Source organism: Megalobrama amblycephala, linkage group LG4 (genome assembly GCF_018812025.1).
Source record: "Megalobrama amblycephala isolate DHTTF-2021 linkage group LG4, ASM1881202v1, whole genome shotgun sequence".
NCBI lineage: Eukaryota > Metazoa > Chordata > Actinopteri > Cypriniformes > Xenocyprididae > Megalobrama > Megalobrama amblycephala.
In genome coordinates, this window is record NC_063047.1 from 50601675 (window position 1) to 50625842 (window position 24168).

Sequence of the window (24168 nt, forward strand, 5' to 3'; positions counted from 1 at the left end):
GGCCAGTCTGTAGGCAGGAACAACCTGGTTGTTTGCTTTTTGAAGGTGTCTAGGAGGCTGAATCCTCCTCACCCCCTTTCTGTCCCTACATGGGAGATGTCTACAGTTTTGAGGGCTCTTAGTAGTCCCCCCTTTGAGCCGTTACAGGCTCAAGGTCTGGTTGCTAAAGGTTGCTAAAGGTCACCCTACTATTAGCTTTAGCATCAGTCAAGCGAGTAGGGGACTTTCAGGTGCTCTCTGTGAGCCCTACCTACCTTGAGTTTGGGCCCAACGACTCCAAAGTAGTCCTGAAGCCAAGGCATGGTTATGTACCCGAAGTGCTCTCTACTCCATTCAGAGCACAGGTTATCACACTCTCTGCGCTTCCTCTCTTGGAGAATGATCAGGAATTAAATTTACTCTGCCCTGTCAGGGCTTTGAGAATTTACATTGAGCGTTCCGCCCCGTTCAGGTAGTCGGAACAACTCTTTGTATGCTTCAGGGGCCGCACAAGGGGCATCTGGTCATGAAGCAGAGATTATCCCGATGGATAGTAGATGTGATTGAGCTAGCATACTCCTCTTTGGCCTACATTGCCCCATTGGAGTACGAGCCCACTCCACCAGAGGCATGGCCTCATCCCGGGTATGGTCCAGTGGTGTGTCCATTGCAGAAATCTGTGCGGCAGTCAGTTGGGCCTTGCCATCTACCTTTGCCAGGTTTTACAATATGAACGTCCCTGCTTTTCGGGCTCGAGTCCTTTCTGCATAGTGAGGTTGGCTTCTCGGAGCCCGACCCCCATGCACCTGCCCTTAGGCAGGACCAGTTCTGAGCAGAGCTTGACCTTGATGCATTCAAGCTCGCTAAATTCCCCTGCGACTCCGATTAGATCCGGGTCGTTAGCTTCAGGCATTTGTCTTACTTCTTGTACGCTCTTGGTTTTACTTGGTGTCCAGAATGTACGGAGTTTCCTTGGAACAATTATCCAGGGCCGGTCTTGACCTCTGTGAGTTTAGCCCGCTTTGCCTCCTGTAGGGCCCCGACTCAGGTCTGAGCCATAAATTATATGACTTTGCCCTGTTATACTTGGGCCCTTTTAGGTGCTTAAAGTGAATTCACATATCAGTTGTTCCTCTATCATAGCACGGCGCGATTGAACTGGTTCCCCACCACATCTTGCGATGCAGTACGAATGAAGTATCGAAAGGGAACGCATTTGGTTAATAGGCTCGTGCAGCTCAGCTGCCTCGTCATTGCTTCAGTAATCGGAGAAAAAGAGTTTTCCCCACCGCGTCTAGCGACGCAGTGCTTGTTCCTATATCTCAGAGAACCGAGGTTACGTTAGTAACCGAGTACATTTGCAATTGTAAAACAATTGCCATTTAAATACCACAATCATTTCCTAATTACCTACACCCAATGATCATTTGTGAAAACTTTTACAATTTTTACAACTTTTACAAATTTGCGTCCTCATAAATCACAAAAACGTGCGCACACACATTCACCACATACATACACACACATATATATACACATATAAATATAAACACACACATATACACACACACACACACTGAATATGCATACAAGCAAAGTCAGAAAGTCAACTTTATTTCTAAAGCGCTTTATACTATATAGAGCGTTTCACACAGCAGATTCACAATTGTAAATTCACAATTGTAACAAATTCAAATTCTGCAGTAAAGCAGCTCTAAAAAGCCAATAGTGTCTTTATTCAGCTCAAGTCAGTTCAGTATTGATTCAGTTCAGTTCCATACCTGTGTAAAATTGATCAGTGCATACATATATACAGTGTATTTGTGCATATGCATGTATGTGAGTGATATGACCAACTCCTGTACACTCCACTGCACAGTGAACAAGCAAAAGACACAAGAGAGAAGTGTTTTATATTATTCACATCTGTGTGTTTGGCATGTATGTGGCTAATCATTTGATGTTTGTGTGTAGAGTGTGTAGAGACTACACAAAAATAGCATTTTTAGATAGTTTTGAATGAAGTGTGCTTTTGTTTGATATGTGATATGTGTGACGTTTTGCATGTTGTCTGCGTGTTTTCATATTTAGTCATATTTTCCATAGTTTCACATTTATCATTTATTATTAGCATTTTAATTAATTTATAATTATAATTTATTATTTAATATATAGTTGTTTATTACCAAATTTCCGTCAGGAGCCATTGGCGACTTGCATCATTGCCAATCAGTGTTAATGATGAGGATTTGCTACTGAACCAGTCCCACCATCCATAAACATGTTTTTCACAAAGCCAGTAACTATGTTAATATGTTAGCATGTTATCTGGTCCATAAAATTCAGCAATATTCAAATATTTCTATAAGTGAACCGTTCAGAGGACACATTTCCATATTGGTTTAATCTTCAGAATGCTTGGCTTCGATTGGCTCCTGAAGCTCCCGGTGGTGTTGTTTCGTGAGAGTGAAGGTGTTGTCAGTGTCTTCATCTTAAAATGAGCTGTCAGTCCCACAACCAACTTCACACTACAGCTGAAGACTCCTGAGGACCATATACAGATCACAGAAACATAGGACAGGTAAGAGATGCTGCTCTTAATGACACTGCTGAAAGGGTTCTGTATGGGTTCAACTTTACGGCAACTTCATAAATGTAACAACTGGTGATATAAGACAATTCATATTCAGTGACACTTACTGGTTAACCCTCGTGCACTTCAATTTCTGGGTACAGCCTTGCTGGTGTAGGTCAGATTAAGCCTAAATTAACAAAATTCCGGAGGAACAGGTGCAGATAATTAACCTAATTAGCACAAGTGGAAAGCATTCAGCTAATCAACCAACAACAAGAGGTATATATTCTTCAAGACTTACCTCTGTTCGTTGACAGTTTATCAGCATCCCTCCACCACCCCATCTCCTCACTTCTACTTCTATTTATTATTACCACATCCGGGGGGAGTACTCTGGGTTCGGGCCAAAATTCAGAGCTTGGAGCCCTTGCCCCGGACAGCATGCCAAATACGCATTACTATCGAATTATATGTATATGTGAACTGGATTCGATACAATTCCCTAAAAATCATACAATCAGGTTCAAATAGTTAACTTTTAATATCAATACTTTTCACACATTACAAAGAATACATTTCTGAATTTATGATTTATAAAAATGTTTTTAACCACTATTTTTAAGACTGCCCCTCCACCACACCTGTGGGACATTTGCGATTACACATTTATGACTATAATATCTTAAAGTGGCCTAAAGTAACCTTGACAAACTATATATTGTTTGAAAGCTTTCAGACTTTAGTTTTCATATTTGGTGACTGATTTTCAAAAAGAAATTACAGAGCAATAGAGAAATAGCGATAGATTCTCCATTTGTGATACGGTGCCAAACTAGTAACACACTCTCTGATTCTTTCCGTATGTTTTTTTTTTATGTGCATTTTAGAGGTTAAATCAGGGCCATAACAAGCATAGGCAATAATTTTGAAATAGCCAAGTTGTCCCCCCCAATATTTGATATTTATTAATACTGCTCTCCATTACACACCACTCTGTTGTTGTTAGGATGACTGACAGTTTAAATATTTACATTTTTAGGCTGGTCTGCCTCAGCAGTCTAACAGTGCTTGTCAATGTCAAAATGACGGCCTATCAATTCACTGTTGACGAATGTGAATTCCAATGTGACACTTTAAGTTTTTACAGTGAAAGAGTGCGTGTGTGGTAAAATATAGCTAAACATTTAATATTTGACAACCGTTTTACGATTGATATGTTTAACAACCCACAGTAATATACAGTGATGCAAACTTCTCAATTATTTTATTAATAGAATTTCTCCATTTTTAATTGAAAATATACTATTCATAACTGAATGTGACGGGACGAGATGTTTCTTACATTATTGACATGTTAGACATACAAAGTGAATGTGTGCATGTTTTTAAATAAAATATTATTTGCAAAGAGTTTAATGGACTACTTCACAATTATAGACCTAGAACTTATTTTACCATTCTTATTTCTTATTTAATTTCTTTAAATAATAATAATAATAAAAACTTTGGTCCCCTCAATGTTCAAGACATGGTTATAGCCTTGGGTTGAATTAAAACAAATTTTAACATTACTGCCCAAACTAATTCTGAATAAGATGTCTACTTCATAAATATTTTGAAAATTATGGAAATATATGGTTCAGATCACTCACACCATATATGGAAATTGAAGAGTCCTAATGTGGTCATCGGTGGAGTCTGGATGTCATGTAGTGGAAAAGTTTGGTACTGTGCACATGTTTTGTAAAACACAGTAAACTCCAAACTTATTGGCACTCTTGTTAAATATGATCAAAGGGGGTTTAAATCTACATTGTTTTTTCTTTTGGATCTTTCATTCAAAAATGTACATAACATATCATTGAATTAAAACAATGTAAAGTGGAGGGAAATCTCATCATGTTTTTCCACCTCAGCAATCTGCCCAAAGACACTGTAAACCATTGAGGCAATAGAGCCTTGGGTGCTGAGCCTTCTCTCCTTATAAATGCAATAAATAATTTGATTTATAGATTTTAATCTGTGATGACATAACATAAAGGTTCACTTATGCAAAATGTATTGAGTGATGGAGAATAAAACATTGCAGTCAAGTTGAAAATAATATCCTATCGTCTGTGCAGATTTGTGGGCAGCTCGTGTGACCTGTGTTTGAGTTTCATGGACCTTCATGGACCTTTCTCAATCCCATTCCACCTTTCTCTCTTCCACTTCGCTTCCTGTCTACTCACTGTACTATCATAATAAAAAAAACAAAAACACCAAAAATACATTTTTACAAATAAAAATAAATCATTAAGAAAATAATGTCCTATTACCTGTGGCAATTGTTTTCATGAGTTACAATTACAAATGATCGAATAGTGTCCCACATGGAAAAAACCTATATAAACATATATGTTTCAGTATAGGTTTGATATAGGTTTTACATAAATGTGACATATATAAAATTGGCCGTTTTCCTATATTATATGTACATATATGTACATATATGCACACATATATGTACACATATATGCACACATATATGTACACATATTTGTACACATATATATATATATACACATATATGTACATATATGTACACATAATATAGGAAAACGGCCAATTTTATATATGTCACATATATGTACACATAATATAGGAAAACGGCCAATTTTATATATGTCACATATATGTAAAACCTATATCAAACCTATATTGAAACATATATGTTTATATAGGTTTTTTGGATTACAATCATACAAATATATCATGTGAATTCAGCTGTTACATGAAACATGGCCTTAATTGAATCACCGCAAAAACTTTGTGCGACCTACCGCTGTGATGTCTCATGCAGACTGGGAAGCAGCAAAGTGCGTCAACACCCCAAGTCAGCATGGCGGCAGGAAACCCCAAATATGGTCATGGCAAGTGGAATCACAAAATAATTGTCTAAATACATAACTGCTACATTCGCACATACATAAGTTCTTGCATAATTTTTTTCGTTAATTCTTAGTTTTTGCCTTGATAATAGAAAATATGAGCTAGGCATCATGTATGACAGTCAAAAATTAGATATGAGCTACAAAATGACCAGATCCTGCCATTAGCTATATAGAAGACATATCTTGTATGTATAGGGCATATGGATATGAAGAAGCAATACAGGAGACCTATATTTCCTGTATATGCACATATATGCACCTCAATTTTGCCTATATGTGGCATATATACACATATATGCAGTATATATACGCATATATGCAGCATATATATAGCATATATGCAGTATATATGCGCATATATGCAGCATATATATAGCATATATGCAGTATATATGCGCATATATGCAGCATATATATAGCATATATGCAGTATATATGCGCATATATGCAGCATATATATTATCATATATGTGCATATATGCAGCATATATGTACATATACACTGCATATAGGTTTCATATATGCGCATATATCCACATATAGGTTCTTTCCATGTGGGGTAAAAGAGTAAAATAAGTATATTTGGCATGCTGTCCCAGGGGATCGAGGGCTCCGAGCTTGGAATTTCATAAGCTTTTTTCCCCCATTTTCAATTGTTTTGCTTAAATGAAAGATTAGAATTTTGTGATTTTTTTTTTTTTTTTTTTTTTTTTTTAATGAAAGATCAAAAAGATAAACAATGCAGATTTAGTTTCACAGACGCCTTTGCTCATATTTACCAAGGGCGCCAATATTAGTGGAGGGCACTGTATGAAATATGATACTCAACAAAAAACACATGCAAATATACAAGTTTGCATGTTTTTTGTTGAGTATCATATTTCTCTCACACACACACACACACAGGTTTGTTTTTGTGAATTGTGGGGACATTCCATAGGCGTAATGGTTTTTATACTGTACAAACCGTATTTTCTATCCCCCTACACTACACCTAAACCTACCCATCACAGAAAACTGCGCACATTTTTACTTTCTCACAAAAAAATGATTCTGTATAATTTATAAGTCTTTTGAAAAATGGGGACATGGAGTAATGTCCTCATAAGTCAACCTATGTAATACCTATGTCATTATACAAATTTGTGTTCTGATATGTCACAAAAACGCACACACATACACACAGATGCTTGAACCCCTAATAAATGTAGTAGTAGTAGTGGTAGTATCAATAATATGGTAGATTTTGTAGGCAGGTTAAGACTGGATTTAGATTTTTAAAATGTAGTGTAAGGGAATACCAATGCTTTATGCTTAATAAATATATAATGTAACAAAGTCCACTGGAGGCAAGTTGAATTGAGAACCCATGTGCAGCTTTTATTTACAAAACTTGAACAAAATACAAAATTAATAATGACTTGAACTTGAATTGACTAAACTTGACTATGAACATAAAACTCACCAAACAGAAGTAACAAACACCATCAAAGCTAGACAGGGAACAATGGGAACATGAGGGCTATTTATACAGAGAGACTAATGACTAACAAGGAACACCTGTGCATAATCAAAAAATGAACCAATAAGAACACAGAACACATGACTAGACCAACCAATGAGAACATGACACACAAGACAAGGAGAGCACGTGACCAGGTGACCAGAGACTTGAAGACCAAGGTGGAGCCGGAGGAGCAGACGACCAGGGCAGAGTTGACTGCATCGAAAACCATCGCCCAGCCTTGTCTCTGTTGTGTCTACGGTGCTTCACTAGCAGACATATGTAGAGCTGCGGGCTGGGCAACACCCAACACCTTTGCGAGATTCTATATTCTCAAAAAGGAGCCAGTTTCGTCTTGAGTTTTCGGTGATATTAGGTAAATCTCGGCAAACTGGCTGGGTGTAGTGCTTGCATCAGCGCCTTTCCCCTCTCCGAGGTGATAGCGTGAGCTCTTAGGTCTAGTTCATTTGCCCTGGAATGGTGAACTCTAGACCACCTCTCTCCATCATTTTAGCACTTTCCCGGTAGATGAGTTTGGTGGAGGAACTCACTTCCAGGCCCATTACTCATGAGCTGCCCCTTTTCATGTGAGACCTTGTAATCTGGCTAGTGCTCCGTACTCCATACCACAGGGGAACCCTGGGCATTGGAAGGTTACGAGTGAGTGTTGCTGCACTTGTCGTTGGCACGCATAAGCTTGCCCACATTTGCACCACATCTTGTGACACGGTGCAGTTGTTGTGGCGTTTAGTATAGGGACCCCATATGTCGGTTTCGACAAACGGCGAAGTGACCGCCAGAAAGGGAATGTCTCGGTTATGTATGGTAACCTTCATTCCCTGAATGGAGGGAACAGAGACGTGTGTCCCTCTGGCCACATCTCTGTACTGACCACTGAAATGGCTGAGACGCTACCTTGGCTCCTCAGAACAAAACTGAAGTGCAGCTTGCAGTTCTGACGGCCTTATATACCCGTATGAACGGGTGTGGCCTGGCATGCAAATTCTGCACGACAATTTTATTGGCCTTTTCTGATACTCTCAGAGATGACTGGGGCTCTTAAGAGTGAATCCCCATATGTCATTTTCGACACGTCTTTGTTCCGTCCATCAGGGAATGAGGGTTCCTTTTTGAAAGGGAACTCACACTGCATCCCCTAGGGGTCGCTACAGGGGAATGTCTCCAGCATGCCAGATATCTGAAGCATGAGTCTAAACATGACAATGAACTTGACATTGGCAGGCAGCAGCCTATGATGTCACCACTGGTGTGACCATGAGTATAAAAGACGACCTGTGAATTACATCATCCTCTTTCTTTTCTTTAGGATATCTGTTTGTTTAAACGTGTGTCTATACAAGGCAATCTAATTATTATGAGTAGCACTAGCACTAAATCTTTCAGACAGTGTGTTCCTCTGTGTCAGCGTTATCTGACATTAGATGACACACACAATATGTGCGTTATGTGCATGGGTGAGGAGCATGCACAAATAGTCCTTGAGAGGGCTGTTTGGGTGCATTGTGAGTGCTTTCCTATCAAGAAACTTCCTCTTCGCTTGTCTCATATATGAGGAGTTATTGGATGTTATGTCCAGTGTCATAGCGAGATTAGCACAAACCCCCTCGCGGCCGCCTCAATGAATGTTTCCTGTTGGGACATAACTGTCCAGCTCGTCCATTTCTCCAAGATCTTCACACTGAGGTGTGGAGATCTTGGGGAAAGCCATATTCTGCCCGTATCCATCGCACTCAGGCGAATTATGCTGATGTTGAGGGGAAGCAAGAATATGGGTATGCATCGATTCCTCAGATCAAACAGATGCTGGCCAGCTATCTCATGATGGTTGAGGTATTCGCATTGAAGGCTCCATTTCTGCTTACCAAACCTTTGTGCTAGGCCTTCTCTTGCTAGAGAAATTTTTTTCTGAGGTCTCTGCTCCCCGGAGCTCCGCTAGGATATCAAGTGCAAGTTGAAGGCTCTCTGTGAGTGTCCTTGCAGGATAAGTTAGGTCTCCTCTTGATTTAAATAGTTGTCATGATGAGGCCTCCGCTCCTAGAGTTCGGGTACATTTGCTAAGTTGTTAGACTCTCGTGAGCCTCCTTGGCTATGGCAAGCATCATCAGGCCTTCTCTCGTTAGAGAGAGTTGTATTTATTTAGGTCTCCGCTCTCCAGCGCTCCACCAGGATAACAGTTATGAGTTGAAGGCTCTCTGTGAGCCTCCTTGCAAGACATCTTGAGTGTGGGGCGTTGTTAGGCCTCCTCTCAATTAGAGAGTCATTATACTGAGGCCTCCACTCCTAGAGCTTCGCTATTATTTGCCAAGTTGTTAGGCTCTCTGTGAGCCTCCTTGGCTACTGCGAGCTAGAGAGAGTTATCTTTATTAACAGTTAGGCCATATGTTCATGACCTTAAGGCTAGATTATTGTAATGCTCTAGTGGGTGGTTACCATGCACAATTAATAAACAAACTCCAGCTGGTCCAAAACGCAGCAGCTAATTACTCACAAAGCACTAAATGGTTTAGGTCCCCAGTACTTGAGTGAGCTCTTAACGCGTTATAGTCCTTCACGTCTATTGTGATCTCAAAATTCTCTCCAGTTAATAATACCTAGAATATCAATATCAACTCCAGTTGGTAGATCAATTTTCTATTTAGCACCTAAACTTTGGTGCTAACAGCCTTCCTAGCATTGTTTAGGAAGCAGACACATTCTGTCAGTTTAAATCTAGACTAAAAAAACATCTCTTTAATACACATAACACATTATCAATTTCTATTTTCAAATCAGTTAAATGGTTGTTAGGCTGCATAAATGAGGTCAGCAGGAATCAGGAACACTTCCTATGTACTTGTTACAACATAAGAAGAAACTATGCTAGTATTAGAAGGCATCTACACTAATATTAGTCTCTCTGTTAATCCCGAGGTTTACCATAGTCAGACAGATCCTGGCCATATCCAGATCAGAAGGAGGACCTGTGCCTAAACACGAAGCACAACACATCCCTGAAGTGTTAGCAGAGATTGTGTCAACTATCCAATCCCCTGTGAAGGCCTCATCGACACGACAGCCAGTGGCGCAGATCCACAACTGAGCTGGATGATGACATCACTGTTCTCCAGAGCTGCTCGATAGATAAATTAACTGAATTAATAAGTAATGATTTTTACAACAGAAATGAATCAATAGTGAAATTTCTTGAGCTGGACAATGACACTATTTTCTTCTAGAGCTGCAATCACTGTAAAGCTGCTTTGAAACTATCTGCATTGTAAAAAGTGCTATATAAATAAAGGTGACTTGACATTATAAACATTGTCGATTTCAAACCATGTTTTTGAGACTGTTTTTGGTTCACTGCAGTTTTAAGGAGAAAATACTCAGCAATGGTCTTGACTTATGAATTTGCACATTTTTTACCTGAAAGCACATTAAAAATACAACATAGATATATAAACATTAAATACATGATTTTCACCACAGGGTAAATGGTTTAATTCAACATGCATTTGTGCACATGTGAACTTTAGTTATTTTGTCTGCAAGTGTCTGCAAGTCCCCTTTGAACACAGTTTTATGAGTAGAAACTGTCACAAATACCCTCATGAATGTTATTATCATGACATAAAATGAAAGCTGTTTGAGTGCCGTTTACGTGGCATTTTGTATGAGGACCAGAAAAGCACAAAGCAGTGTTTGATTGTATGGTTTGGTTGCATTTGATCACTGTTTGTGTTTCAGCGCTTGGTCTGAGCCCACAAAGAAGACAATGGCAATCACAGAGCTGTTCAGATACATCAACTCCTCTCTGCTCATCAGCCACCGATCGCTGAACGCCTCGCCAGCCGAGCAGACGGTCTACGGCGGCTGCGCACACATGCCTGCCGTCCTCATCTTCTACCTGGTGCTGCAGTTCATCAACATGTTCCTGGGCATCCCGGCCAACATCATGGTTCTTTGGCTTATCCATAAGAATAAGTGCGACGACTCCACCTCAGACATCTTCATCGTCCATCTGGCTGTGCTGGACACTTTCTTCTGCCTCGTTCCTCCACTGGAACTGGCCAACATCGTCTATCTGACCACTAGCAGCACCTGGTACGTCCTGCGCTTCTTCTACGGTGTCAAAGACTTGTCGCTACTGTTCCTGTCCTGCATCTGTCTGGACAGATACATGGCCGTCTGCCATCCCATCACCTTCACCAAACTCAAAGACAAGCGCCATCGCTCTGTGTGTGCCGGAGTCGTGTGGTTTATCACTTTGGTTTATGCCATAGCAAAGTGTGTAGGAAACATCCCTAAATTTGAGAAAGTTTTCACCGTCATGATTCTGGCAGCATTTACGTTCATGCTGTTCTGTAACATCTCTATTCTCTGGGCCCTAAGACAATCTGCTCCAGGTCGAGATGAGAGGCATCCCGTCAAGAAAAAGGCCTTCAAAATGGTTATCATCATCTTGGCCATCATTGTGTTTAACTACTTCCCGCCGGTGGCTCTATTTCCTTTTCAAGAGTATTTCTCTCCGGTGGTCTTCCGCTGTTATATCCACTACATCGCTTTTGGCTTCATGGACATCAGCAGCAGTATCCAGCCAGTTCTGTATCTGTCGCGGGAGAAGCTGCCCAAAGTCCCGCTGTGCTGCTCAAAAAACACCGAATGTGCAGATGATCCTGTGTTCACCGTCAACCAGTGAGCTGCTGTTATTGGAGTATTTCATTGATCAGACATATGCACTGAACTACTGTATGTCCATAATAATGTAGGGCGGTGCATTCTGTGTATGGTAAACAATCTGTAATGTTATAATATTAGAGCAATTAGACTCATTCTGCAGCTGTTTTATGCTTAAGCATCCAAACTTTAATTGAGGATAGTAAGAATGCAAGGCCTTTAGATACTGCTTTGGATGCGTACAATGAAGAGCCTGTGCAGCAGGGCAACTGGGTGACTGAGACGGCATAGTTGTGGGACAACGGAACGCATTTCCATTCCAATTAGAGCATCAAACAGGTTCTCTCCACTCAGTGACACACCTACTGAAAATCCTGTAGAAAGTGCCCTAGTTATTTATGATTTGATTGTACGAAACATGAAAATAGAGACACCAGCCACCATAGTCACTGACATCAAAGCAAATCTAAAAGTGCTGGCTAATGCTAATCATGAATACTCTAAGATTGTTATTCACATTGTCACTTATGATGTTCGACTTCACCAGTTGGAGATCACTAAAAATAACATTAAAGAGGTGTGTGAACTCGCAAGTATGATGCCAGACACTGTAATTTGCTCTGGCCCCCTCCCTGTTCACCGGAGTGACAAGATACTTAGCAGACTGTCATCACTCAATGGCTGGCAGTCTAAGTGGTGTCTGCAAAATAATATAGGGTTCATAGACTATTGGAAAAGTTTTTGGGGCAGACCTGACCTGTTGAAAAGAGATGGTATTCATCCCTCCTGGGTTGGCAACACTATTCTCTCTAGCAATATGGCACATATTCTTAGAGTTGACTAACTGGGGCCCAGGTCAGGAAGCAGACAGACTGGCTAAACCAACCGTCTGCTAGCTGTCTCACATCACAGAAATCAGATAAATCCCAACACATAGAAACTCTTTCACATAGATATCATCATATAGAGACTGTCTATTCCCCGATTTAGTAAATACAAAAATCTCCCAAAACCATTAAGTGTAAAAATTTAATTCATGTTCAACAAATAAAAAACAGACATTATACAGATGAACAAATGATAAAGCTTGGGTTGTTAAATATTATATCCCTTTCTTCAAAAGCACTTATTGTAAATTATATGGTCACAGACTATAACCTAGATGTCCTGTGTTTGACAGAAACCTGACTAAAACCAGACGATTACATTACTTTAAATAAGTCCACCCCCCTCCCCCAAGATTACTGTTATAAACATGAGCCTCCTCTTAAAGGCAAAAGGGGTAGTGTTGCTGTAATTTATAGCAATATCTTCAGTATTACTCAGAAGTCTAGTTTCAAATATAATTCCTTAAACGTGATGGTGCTTTATGTAATGCTATCTAGTGCAAGTGATAAATTCTGTTTGACATTTGTGCTGGTTACTGTTTATTTGCTAAAAATGAACAAAATTTAAATGAACAAAAAATTGTGTTGTTTACAATCCTGTGAAAACATGGGGTGCTGCAGCACACCCAGCAACCTGCATTGTGTGGAAAGATAACATCATTGCATCATTATCAGTTTGTAGCAGTAAACGAAGAGATGTCATATCGATCACAAGTTCAGTATGGAGTACCACAAGGATCAGTTTTAGGACCATTGCTTTTCACTCTGTACATGCTACCCTTGAAGATATTATTAGGAAGCATGGCGTTAGTTTTCACAGTTACGCTGATGATACTCAGCTCTATATTTCTTCGTGCCCTGACGAAACTTATCAATTCACAAAACTAACGGAATGCATAGCTGACATAAAAAATTGGATGACTAGTAATTTCCTACCACTAAATTCTGAAAAAAAACTAGATTCTAATTATTGGACCAAAAACCTCTGCACATAATAACCTAGAATAATGTCTAACACTTGATGGATGTTCTATCAAGTCTTCGTCATCAGTTAGGAACCTGGGTGTTCTCTTTGATACCAATCTTTCATTTGAAAGCCACATTTCTAGCATCTGTAAAACTGCATTCTTCCATCAACAAACTCCAGCTGGTCCAAAATGCAGCTAGAGTTCCTACTAGAACCAGGAAGTATGACCATATTAGCCCAGTTCTGTCAACTCTGCATTGCCTCCCTATTAAACATCGTATACATTTTAAAATCTTGCTAATTACTTACAAAGCACTAAATGGTTTAGCTCCCCAGTACTTGAGTAAGCTCTTAACGCATTATAGTCCTTCACGTCTATTGCAATTCTGGCCAGTTGATAATACCTCGAATAGCATGCAGTAGATCCTTTTCCTGTTTAGCACCTAAACTTTGGAACAGATGGGAAGCAAACACACTCTGTCAGTTTAAATTTAGACTAAAAACACATCTCTTTAACCTGGTAACTTTGTTACGTCATAAGAAGAATGCTATCTACGCTAATATTGGTCTCTCTGTTTATCCTGAGGTTAATGAGGTCAGTTGTATCCGGGCCATATCTAGATCAGACGGAGGACCTGCACCTAAACACGAGCACAACGCGTCCCTGAATGTCAGCGGAGATTGTGTCAACTGGACTATCCCCTGTGAAGGCCTTATTGACACTTATTGGCACAGATCCTCAACAAACCCGTCTCCATACCAGCGTGATGAATTTGATCCTCAACCAGATGGAACTAAATATTTTGAATGCTCCGAGATTGGCTCTGATCCAAATCTGACTTCTGATTTGTGACGCCACCAGAATCATAATCTTACAGCATTCGCTTCTATCACCTGATGGAGTTTGGGTTCCTTGTCACTGTCGCCTCTGTTGGTGTCGCCTCTGAGGACACCAACTATTCAACATTATTATATAGATGAATATATATAGTTATTCATCTTTGAAACAATATGTATTGTAAAAAAGCTGACTGATCTTAGGCTTGTTGGTTGTGAGGTGGAAAAATATGTAAAATTGGAAAATGTATGAATGCATTGAATTTACATGAGAACAAACTGCTGAGGAGTGCATATTTTGTGCATACAAACATGTTATGAGCATATTTACTTGCAGCGGATTTCAGATTGTTACTAAAGCACATTAATGTTGTGTCACAACAGCCTCATGAGCTCATGTCTGTAAATTCTGGATTAACTTGCTGTCTTTTCAAGCCAGCTGGTTGCATGCATTGTATGAGACAAGATGCCTTGTTTTAAAAAAGTGTAAATTTCACAATATTGCACCATATTTTATATATATACATCACCTAAAATAAGCATGCATAGTTCCTGTAAAGAAACACGCACACATAAGGCAAACCATATCAAATTCCCCAGACCCCATCATGACAAGGCAGTCATTATTCTAGTTATTTAAACATTTATTTGTGAATAAATACAAGAACATTTTAATGTTTCCATGTTTGATACAGCAGATTAAAGTCACCATGAAATCAAAAAGGACCATTCTTATTTTTTTAGGAAATACTGCAGTGTTTATTCTAAATGATTTATAGTTGCACATCATTGTTTTAAATTCATGTGTCTCATAATCATTGGTCATTGGTGCTGCTGTTACACGAGTAACCACTAGAGGCCACTTGATGCCCATTTAAAACATGACTCCACTCATTTTAAATCCATTTCTCTGGATTTAAACATTGTTGGAAATGTTTGGGATGATGTAAGTACACAAGTCAACTGCTCTAGTGGTTTTTGGATATTTTAATCTAAAAATCTTACAATTTGTGCCATTTTTACTATCTGAGTACTGTTGTTTCTCTGTCACCAAAGCAAATTCCTTGTGTGTGCAAACACACATGGCAGTAAAGCTCTTTCTGATTCTGATTTAACCAGGACAAGTGATTTGCCCGAGTCCATTGGATTGCTTTCCTGTGAACGTGAAGACAACAACTGATTCCAAGCTCATTCATGGCATCATCAAGCTACACCTTTGTTTTGAATAAGTGACCTCTAGTGGGTAAAACTACATATTGTGCCTTTAAAGGGTTAGTTCACCCAAAAATGAAATTTCTGTCATTAAGTACTCACCCTCATGTTGTTCCTCACCTGAAGGACCTTTGTTCATCTTTGGAACACAAATTAAGATATTTTTGATGAAATCCGAGGGTATCTGATCCACACATAGGCAGCAACGTCACCTTTTGACATCCAGAAAGGTAGTTAAAAACATGGTTAAATAGTCAACGGGACTACAGAGGTTGTTATGAAGTGAAGAGAATACTTTTTGTGCGCGAAACCCCCCCCCAAAACAAACAAACAAACACTTTATTCAACAATTTGAACCTTTGTCATGCGTAGTGAACTCAGTGCATCCTGGGTCAGCATCACATGCATGTGTTGTGCTGCTCATGTGTTCAGCTTCAGCCAATACTGAGTTGCCGTTCGGACATAAACAAGGAAGGCTGCACTGAGTTTACTAAGTATGACAACGGTTCAAACTGTTAAATGGTGGATGTGTGGATCAGATACCCTCGGATTTCATAAAAAATATCTTAATTTGTGTTCCGAGGATGAACAAAGGTCTTAAGGGTGTGGAACGACATGAGGGTGAGTAATTAGTGAAGTTCCTAAATGTAATTTAGGGAGGAGCGAGCCATCTAATCTTAAATAAGCAGCTGCTTATACCTCTCTTCAGTCTCAGCTGTTCCAGCATCCCTCCCTCTTGAGTTAACATTCAAGAATAGTTTAAATTAACATTAAACGCACAATACTGTACATAGAGTAGATATTATACAATATTCTTAAATTAAATTGCATTTCATTTAAGTATGCTTACATCATAACTTCTTGATATTTAACAAACCGGGTCATAAAGGATGACAGAATTAATTTCTACTGAACATGACTCAAACACTCACAGACAGAAGACGCACTGCCTAAAAAAATGAAAACTCATCTAGCATATGAAACATCAGTACAGTATTTGTGCAATGTCTCGTCCACAAGCAACAAAGCACCATGGTATTCCTTCTGGAATTTGCTTTGGAAAAATGATCATTAAATGATTTAAGTGATCGTTAAGAGACCATTCAATGAAGCTGAAGAACATTAATGTAATTAGAGGCTTTATATATCTGCCTCAACTGTGTGTTTTACACATGTGATTAATGAATATCATACTGTTGATCTCGACTCTTATTATTTTGTATATGTAATCCACACCAATCTTGATGCTTTTCCATTATTAAAACAAGTCGTTCATTAGTGACACTCTCTTCTGTGTCAGTCAACATCAGAGGGATTTCGCGTCTGGTCACTGATTAAATGCAGAGTTATCTTTTTGCTTTTTTACAGAAGACTTTAGTGTATTGTGTAGTTTTTGGTTTTAAGTTATCTGCAAAAATAGTTTAACGTGTCCGAGGACAAAAGCTGTTTTAAAGGACAGAAGGTGGTCACATAAAATATTGATTTTGGCAATACAGGTTAATTGTTAAGTCTAACTTTTCACAATACTGTAGCTTTACAGTAGTTTTCTCAGTGTTTTTTCTGTTTATTCATGTAATCCCAGACAGACTTGAGTGGTGAGATCAGATCTCTGTTGTTCATACAAAATGAATGTTTGGTAGACTGTAAACTGATATTAATGTCCTACTGGCACACTAAATCAAAAGATAATGTCTTAAATCAATTTTTGGTGAAAATATAATATGCATAACACAACACAGTACTGTGTTTTGATTGTGGGTAAAGCATTTGAAGTGGATAAAATCTGGTTTCTCAGTATCTCTTTCTTTTGTTTTTGATGCATGTTTTTTTCCCTTAATATTTCATCTTTGACCTCTTACATTTTATCTCAAAACTGAGAAGCTAAAGATGACAAAAGTGCTTCTGTTATGACACTGAAAATGCTTTTGTTGCACAAAGGTAAAAAAATAAAATAAGCCGCTGTCTGACAATGACACAGCCGCTTCTTTGTCTTGTTCTTCCATCCAGATGAACCTCCATGTCATCTTCACGTAACAAATGACACTTTGTTACACTGAATTTCAGAAGTATACTAATGTACGGTTGCATCAGTTGTTTACCACCAAATTTCCGTCAGGAGCCAATGGCGAGTTGCATCATTGCCAATCAGTGTTAATGATGAGGACTTGCTGCTACACGTCTTCTGAACCAATCCCACCATCCATGAAACTTGTCCTTCACAAAGTAAATAAGTTAATAAGGTAATAAGTTAGCATGTTATCTGGTCAATAAACTCAACAATATGCAAATAGTTATTCTGTAAGTGAACCGTTCGGAGAACACATTTGCATATTGGTTTAATCTCCAGAACGCTTGGCTTCGATTGGCTCCTGAAGCTCCCGGTGGTGTTGAATCATGGGAGTGAAGGTGTCGTCAGTGTCTTCAGCTTAAAATGAGCTGTCAGTCCAACCAACTTCACACTGCGGCTGAAGACCATCTGCAGACCACAGAAACTTATGAGAGGTAAGAGATGCTGCTTATAATGACACTGCTGAAAGGTTTCTCTATGCCTGTAACAACTGGTGGTTTGAGACAATTCATATTCAGTGACACTTGTTGGTTAGACTGTATTGAAAATAACTGAATAATTCAACTTAATGAAACTGTACAGACTTGTGTAGAGCTGCTTTATGGTTGAAATTGAAATCATAATGATATCTGAAATGACAGATTGCTGAAACTGAAGAAGCTTTTGACACTCATGCTGTTTCCCTCTTCATTACTATGAAGCTGTTTTGTATAAAGTTTTATGAACATGACTTGACAAATCTCAGTAGTTTATTTCACAAACTCTCTATATATACAGATCTTGGCTGTAAAAAATAAATAAATAAACAAGTTAACTGGTTGCCTAAACATTTTGAGTTCATTTAAATTAAACATTTGAGTTAATGCAATGAAGGTGATTGGTTTAATCAACAGAAACTCAAAATATTATGTTATTTGAACTACATTAATTTATCTAAGTTGGTTTAAACAACAAAAAAAAAAAATGTTATGATATCAAATCATGAAATTGATTTGTACTGTTCAAATATTTCCATTGTATAGAAGATTTTTGTTCTTTAAATATTTTCTTATATTTCAAAGCAACACCACATAATGTGACAACATGCCCCACTGTAGATGTCAAAGTTTGTTTAAATGAACTGTAACAATCATGTTTTAATGTTTTAACTCAAATATATTTTTTTAACAAAAGAAGATTTTGTTGCATTTTGAGAGATCGTCACATGTGATGTTAATGCAGCTGCAGGTATACAAGTGCTTTAATTAGGGGCCAAGCACCAAAGGTGCGTAGGCAACTATTATATCCGTTGGTCTTCTTCTTCTTCTTCTTCTTCAGCTGGATGTCTATGGCAGCCCATAGAACCGCTTTCGGGAGATTTATGAAATTTGGCACACTGATAGAGGCCAGGCTGAACTATCACCATAGCAAATTTGGAGTCTATAACTCAATCCCTCTAGCGCCACCGACAGTCCAAACGTGCACTTCAAGATTTCAAGATTTCCTATGAAAATTTTTACTTCCATTTTGAATTTTCAGAAAAACTTACTTTTTTAAACTCCTAAGCCGTTGCTCTGATTTTCACGAAAAGTTAAGCAGAATCTTCAGAACGTGCTGACAAAAAGTTGAGGAATTCAAGTTGATTTGTCAAACCATTTTCGAAAAATGTGTGAACGAATTTTACGTAGAGCTTGCGAAAATAGACGTAAGGCTCTATCTCCTCAAAGCATTTATCATATTCAGACCAAACTTGGTCCATGTCATCACTAGCATGACCTGAGGTTACATGCTGCGTTTCGGCGCAGCACCACCTACTGGTCCGGAGATTTGATAAATGGCTATTTTTGCTTATAACTTCTGAATGGTTTGTCCAAATGGTTTGTAGATTTGGGGCGTTATGCCAAATCAAATGATATCCAATTTACCCATATCGGAAATTTTAAATTTTATAGTATAATGCTGTATTATACAAGAGCATGAACGTATCAGATCAGCGCCAACTAGTGGTGATTTTTTTTTTTTTTTTACATGCATATAACTTTGGATGTTGTTGACTTATCAAGTGAAAGCTGTTTAAGTGCCGTTTGGCTTCATGTGTAAGGGACCAGAAAAGCACACAGCAGAGTTTGATTGTATGGTTTGGTTGCATTTAATCACTGTTTGTGTTTCAGCGGTTGGTCTGAGCACACGGAGAGGACAATGGCAATCACAGAGCTGTTCAGATACATCAACTCCTCTCTGCTCATCAGCCACCGGCCGCTGAACGCCTCGCCGGCCGAGCAGACGGTCTACGCCGGCTGTGCACACATGCCTGCCGTCCTCATCTTCTACCTGGTGCTGCAGTTCATCAACATGTTCCTGGGCATCCCGGCCAACATCATGGTTCTTTGGCTCATCCATAAGAATAAGGGCGACTCCTCCACCTCAGACATCTTCATCGTCCATCTGGCTGTGCTGGACACTTTCTTCTGCCTCATTCCTCCACTGGAACTGGCCAACCTCGTCTATCTGACCACCAGCAGCACCTGGTACGTCCTGCGCTTCTTCTATGGCGTGAAAGACTCGTCGCCGCTCTTCCTGTCTTGCATCTGTCTGGACAGATACATGGCCGTCTGCCATCCCATTACCTTCACCGAACTCAAAGACAAGCGCCATCGCTCTGTGTGTGCCGGAGTCGTGTGGTTCATCACCTTGGTTTACGCCGCAGCAAAGTGTGTAGGAAGCATCCCTAACTTTGAGAAGGTCTTCACTGTCATGATTCTGGCAGCGTTTGCGTTCATGCTGTTCTGTAACATCTCCATTCTCTGGGCCCTAAGACAATCTGCTCCAGGTCGAGATGAGAGGCATCCCGTCAAGAAAAAGGCCTTCAAAATGGTTATCATCATCTTGGCCATCATTGTGTTTAACTACTTCCCGCCGGTGGCTCTATTTCCTTTTCAAGATTATTTCTCTCCAGCAGTCTTCCACTGTTATATCCACTACATCGCCTTTGGCTTCATGGACATCAGCAGCAGCATCCAGCCGGTTCTGTATCTGTCACGGGAGAAGCTGCCCAAAGTCCCGCTGTGCTGCTCAAAAAACACCGAATGTGCAGATGATCCTGTGTTCACCGTCAACCAGTGAGCTGCTGTTATTGGAGTATTTCATTGATCAAACAGATGCACTGAACTACTGTAATAATGTAGGGCAGTGCATTATCTGTTTGGTTTACAATGTGTAATGTTGTATTATAACAGAGTTATTAGACTCATTCTGCAGCTTGTTGGTTGTGAGGTGGAAAAATACTTGGAAAATGTATGCATGTGTTGATTTTTCATAGAACAAAAACTACTGAGGTGTGAATATTTTGTGCATAGAAACATGTTGTAATGAGCATATTTGTTTGTAGTGGATTTGTTTGTTACTAAAGCATATTAAAGGATTAGTTCACTTTAAAATTAAAATTAGCCCAAGCTTTACTCACCATCAAGCCATAAGTGTATATGAGTTTCTTCTTTCTGATGAACATAATCGGAGATATTTTAATAAATATCCTGACTCATCCGAGCTTTATAATGGCAGTGAACGATACCAACGAGTATGAAGCTGAAGAAAGTGCATCCATCCATCATAAACGTACTCCACACGTCTCCGGGGGGTTAATAAAGGCCTTCTGAACCAAGCGATGCATTTGTGTAAGAAAATTTATCCATATTTAACAAGATATGAAGTAAAATATCTAGCTTCCTCCAGACCGCCTTCCATATTCAAGTTACGAAGAAAGTGTAAACTGGCGTCACGTCAGTTACACTTTTTCCGTAAGCTGAATAGGGAAGGACGTAGCGTAAGCTTTTTGAACTGCAAGAGTTTTACACTTTCTTCGTACATTGAATACTTGAATACCTTTATTAAACCCCCGGAGCCGTGTGGAGTGTGTTTATAATGGATGGATGTGGATGGAGACACTTTCTTCAGTTCATATTTGTGATCCCTGTTCACTGCCATTATAAAGTTCGGATGCATCAGGATATTTATTAACATAACTTCGATTGTGTTCATCAGAAAGAAGAAAGTCATATACACTAGGATGGCTTGAGGGTGAGTAAAGCTTGGGCTAATTTGGATTCATTTGCTATCTATTCAAGACAGCTGCTAGCATACACTGTACGATGCTTGTTTTTTAAAAACATATATTTCACATTATTGCACCATATATATATATATATATATATATATATATATATATATATATATATATAAGCACACACAGTTCTGTATACAAACACTGCACACACAACACAAGTGTGCCTCTACAAGGCAGTTGCTGTTATTCCAGTTCTTAAACATTTATTTGTGAATAAATAAAAGAACATTTTAATGTTTCCATGTTTGTTACAACAGATTAAAATCACCATAAAATCAACATTGACTCTTCTTGTTTTTTTTTTGAAGAATATTGCAGTTTTTAAATGTTTTCTCCATGCACATCATTACTGTTTTAAAGGGGACCTATTATGCAAAATTCACTTTTATAAGGTTTTTGAACACAGATGTGTCCACAGTGTGTGTAAACAAATCCACTCACTCATCATTCCAGATTTCCCCCTACTCTTAAGCCCCGCCCATGACTGGTGACGATCTGCCCTATTAGCATAGATACCGCAGCAGTCTGCCATTTCAGTTTACTCGCAGTAGCAGCTGGAGATGTACAATGTCTGTGCCAAAAAAACATTACAAATGTTATTTGATGTATCAGTGAACAAAAAATCTCCATAGATTCCCGACATCTGAGCCACTGAGAATGTGGTTGAATTTCATTTATGAAGGAAATAAAGTGGTAAAGTTGGTAAAGTGGCAATATATTTGCTCAAATGTTGAAACTCCACAGCAACTACATACATTTATCCACTAACCATTCAGAAACGTCCAGTTCTAAAAGTTGTAACTTCTTCCTGAGTCTCTCCATCAGTGTCCAACTCTGGTTCGAACAATGCAAGGTAGAACACTGCTACATTTTGGCTGCTTGAGATTCTCCAGCTTTGTTGTTGTTGAGTATCTGAAACGCGAGCTGTTAAAGGTGCCATTGAATTGAAAATTGAATTACCTCTGCATAGTTGAATAACAAGAGTTCAGTACATGGAAATGACATACAGTGAGTCTCAAACTCCATTGTTTCCTCCTTCTTATATAAATCTCATTTGTTTAAAAGACCTCCGAAGAACAGGCGAATCTCAACATAACACCAACTGTTACGCAACAGTCGGGATCATTAATATGTACGCCCCCAATATTTGCATATGCCAGCCCATGTTCAAGGCATTACACAAGGGCAGAACGTCTGGATCTGTGCACAGCTGAATCATCAGACTAGGTAAGCAAGCAAGAACAATAGCGAAAAATGGCAGATGGAGCAATAATAACTGACATGATCCATGATTACATGATATTTTTAGTGATATTTGTGAATTGTCTTTCTAAATGTTTCGTTAGCATGTTGCTAATGTACTGTTAAATGTGGTTAAAGTTACCATTGTTTCTTACAGTATTCACGGAGACAAGAGAGCCCTCGCTATTTTCATTTTTAAACACTTGCAGTCTGAAAAATGCATAAACACAACTTCATTCTTTATAAATCTCTCCAACAGTGTGTAATGTTAGCTTTAGCCACGGAGCACTATCAAACTCATTCAGAATCAAATGTAAACATCCAAATAAATACTATACTTATGCGATTAGACATGCTGCATGACGAACACTTTGTAAAGATCCATTTTGAGGGTTATATTAGCTGTGTGAACTTTGTTTATGCAGTGATAGAGTCGAGAACTCGGGAGGGGGTGGAGAGCGTGAGGAATTAAAGGGGCCGCAGCCTGAATCGGTGCATAGTTAATGATGCCCCAAAATAGGCAGTTAAAAAAATTAATAAAAAAAAATCTATGGGGTATTTTGAGCTGCAACTTTACAGACACATTCAGGGGACACCTTAGACTTATATTACATCTTGTAAAAAAACGTTCGATGGCACCTTTAAAGCTCCGCCCTCTTCTGGAAATAAATGAAATGTTTCAGATTTTCAGCTGAAAATTTACAGACACATTCTGGGGACACCATTACATCTTGTGAAAAGAGGCATAATAGGTCCCCTTTAAATTCATGCTCCTCATAATCTTGAATCAGAATAACTTCCCCTCTCTCTTGCAGCGGCATCTCTTCTCTTCTAAAAAAAAAAGTTAATATGTAAAATTCATAACTTTTAAGTCAGTGGATTGTTCTAATTTAAAGCCAAAAATAAGACTGATTTGCCCTTGGTAAACTGCTAGTTGGTCAGAACAGGTACCATGATGGTGAACAAACTTCAGAGGATTATGGGATTAAATTAGAGATGACAAAATCAAATCAATCCAATCAGGCTTTGTTTTTTTACCATGACGCTGATCATTGACTTTCTCTGCCAACTCTTGGATAACTTTGGAGTGCGTGCACATGAAAGTGACATCAGTAGCGAACACAGGTTGTAAAACTGTGTGAGAGAGTCGGTGCGATTTACTTCTCTCTTCTACCAAAGATTAAG

At 38.9% G+C, this 24168-nt stretch overlaps 2 protein-coding genes across 2 annotated transcripts; both read left to right on the forward strand.

The window, feature by feature from the left end:
* The first annotated feature begins 1943 nt into the window (after positions 1 to 1943).
* LOC125266151 (proteinase-activated receptor 3-like) lies at positions 1944 to 11776 on the forward strand. Its single transcript, XM_048186607.1, has 2 exons — positions 1944 to 2560; positions 10739 to 11776. Exon 2 carries the CDS (start codon positions 10767 to 10769, stop codon positions 11688 to 11690), a length of 924 nt encoding a protein of 307 aa, XP_048042564.1. The 5' UTR covers positions 1944 to 2560; positions 10739 to 10766; the 3' UTR covers positions 11691 to 11776.
* A 6157-nt stretch (positions 11777 to 17933) lies between these two features.
* LOC125266152 (uracil nucleotide/cysteinyl leukotriene receptor-like) lies at positions 17934 to 21120 on the forward strand. Its single transcript, XM_048186608.1, has 2 exons — positions 17934 to 18073; positions 19790 to 21120. Exons 1-2 carry the CDS (start codon positions 18003 to 18005, stop codon positions 20739 to 20741), a joined length of 1023 nt encoding a protein of 340 aa, XP_048042565.1. The 5' UTR covers positions 17934 to 18002; the 3' UTR covers positions 20742 to 21120.
* Positions 21121 to 24168: the final 3048 nt, after the last annotated feature.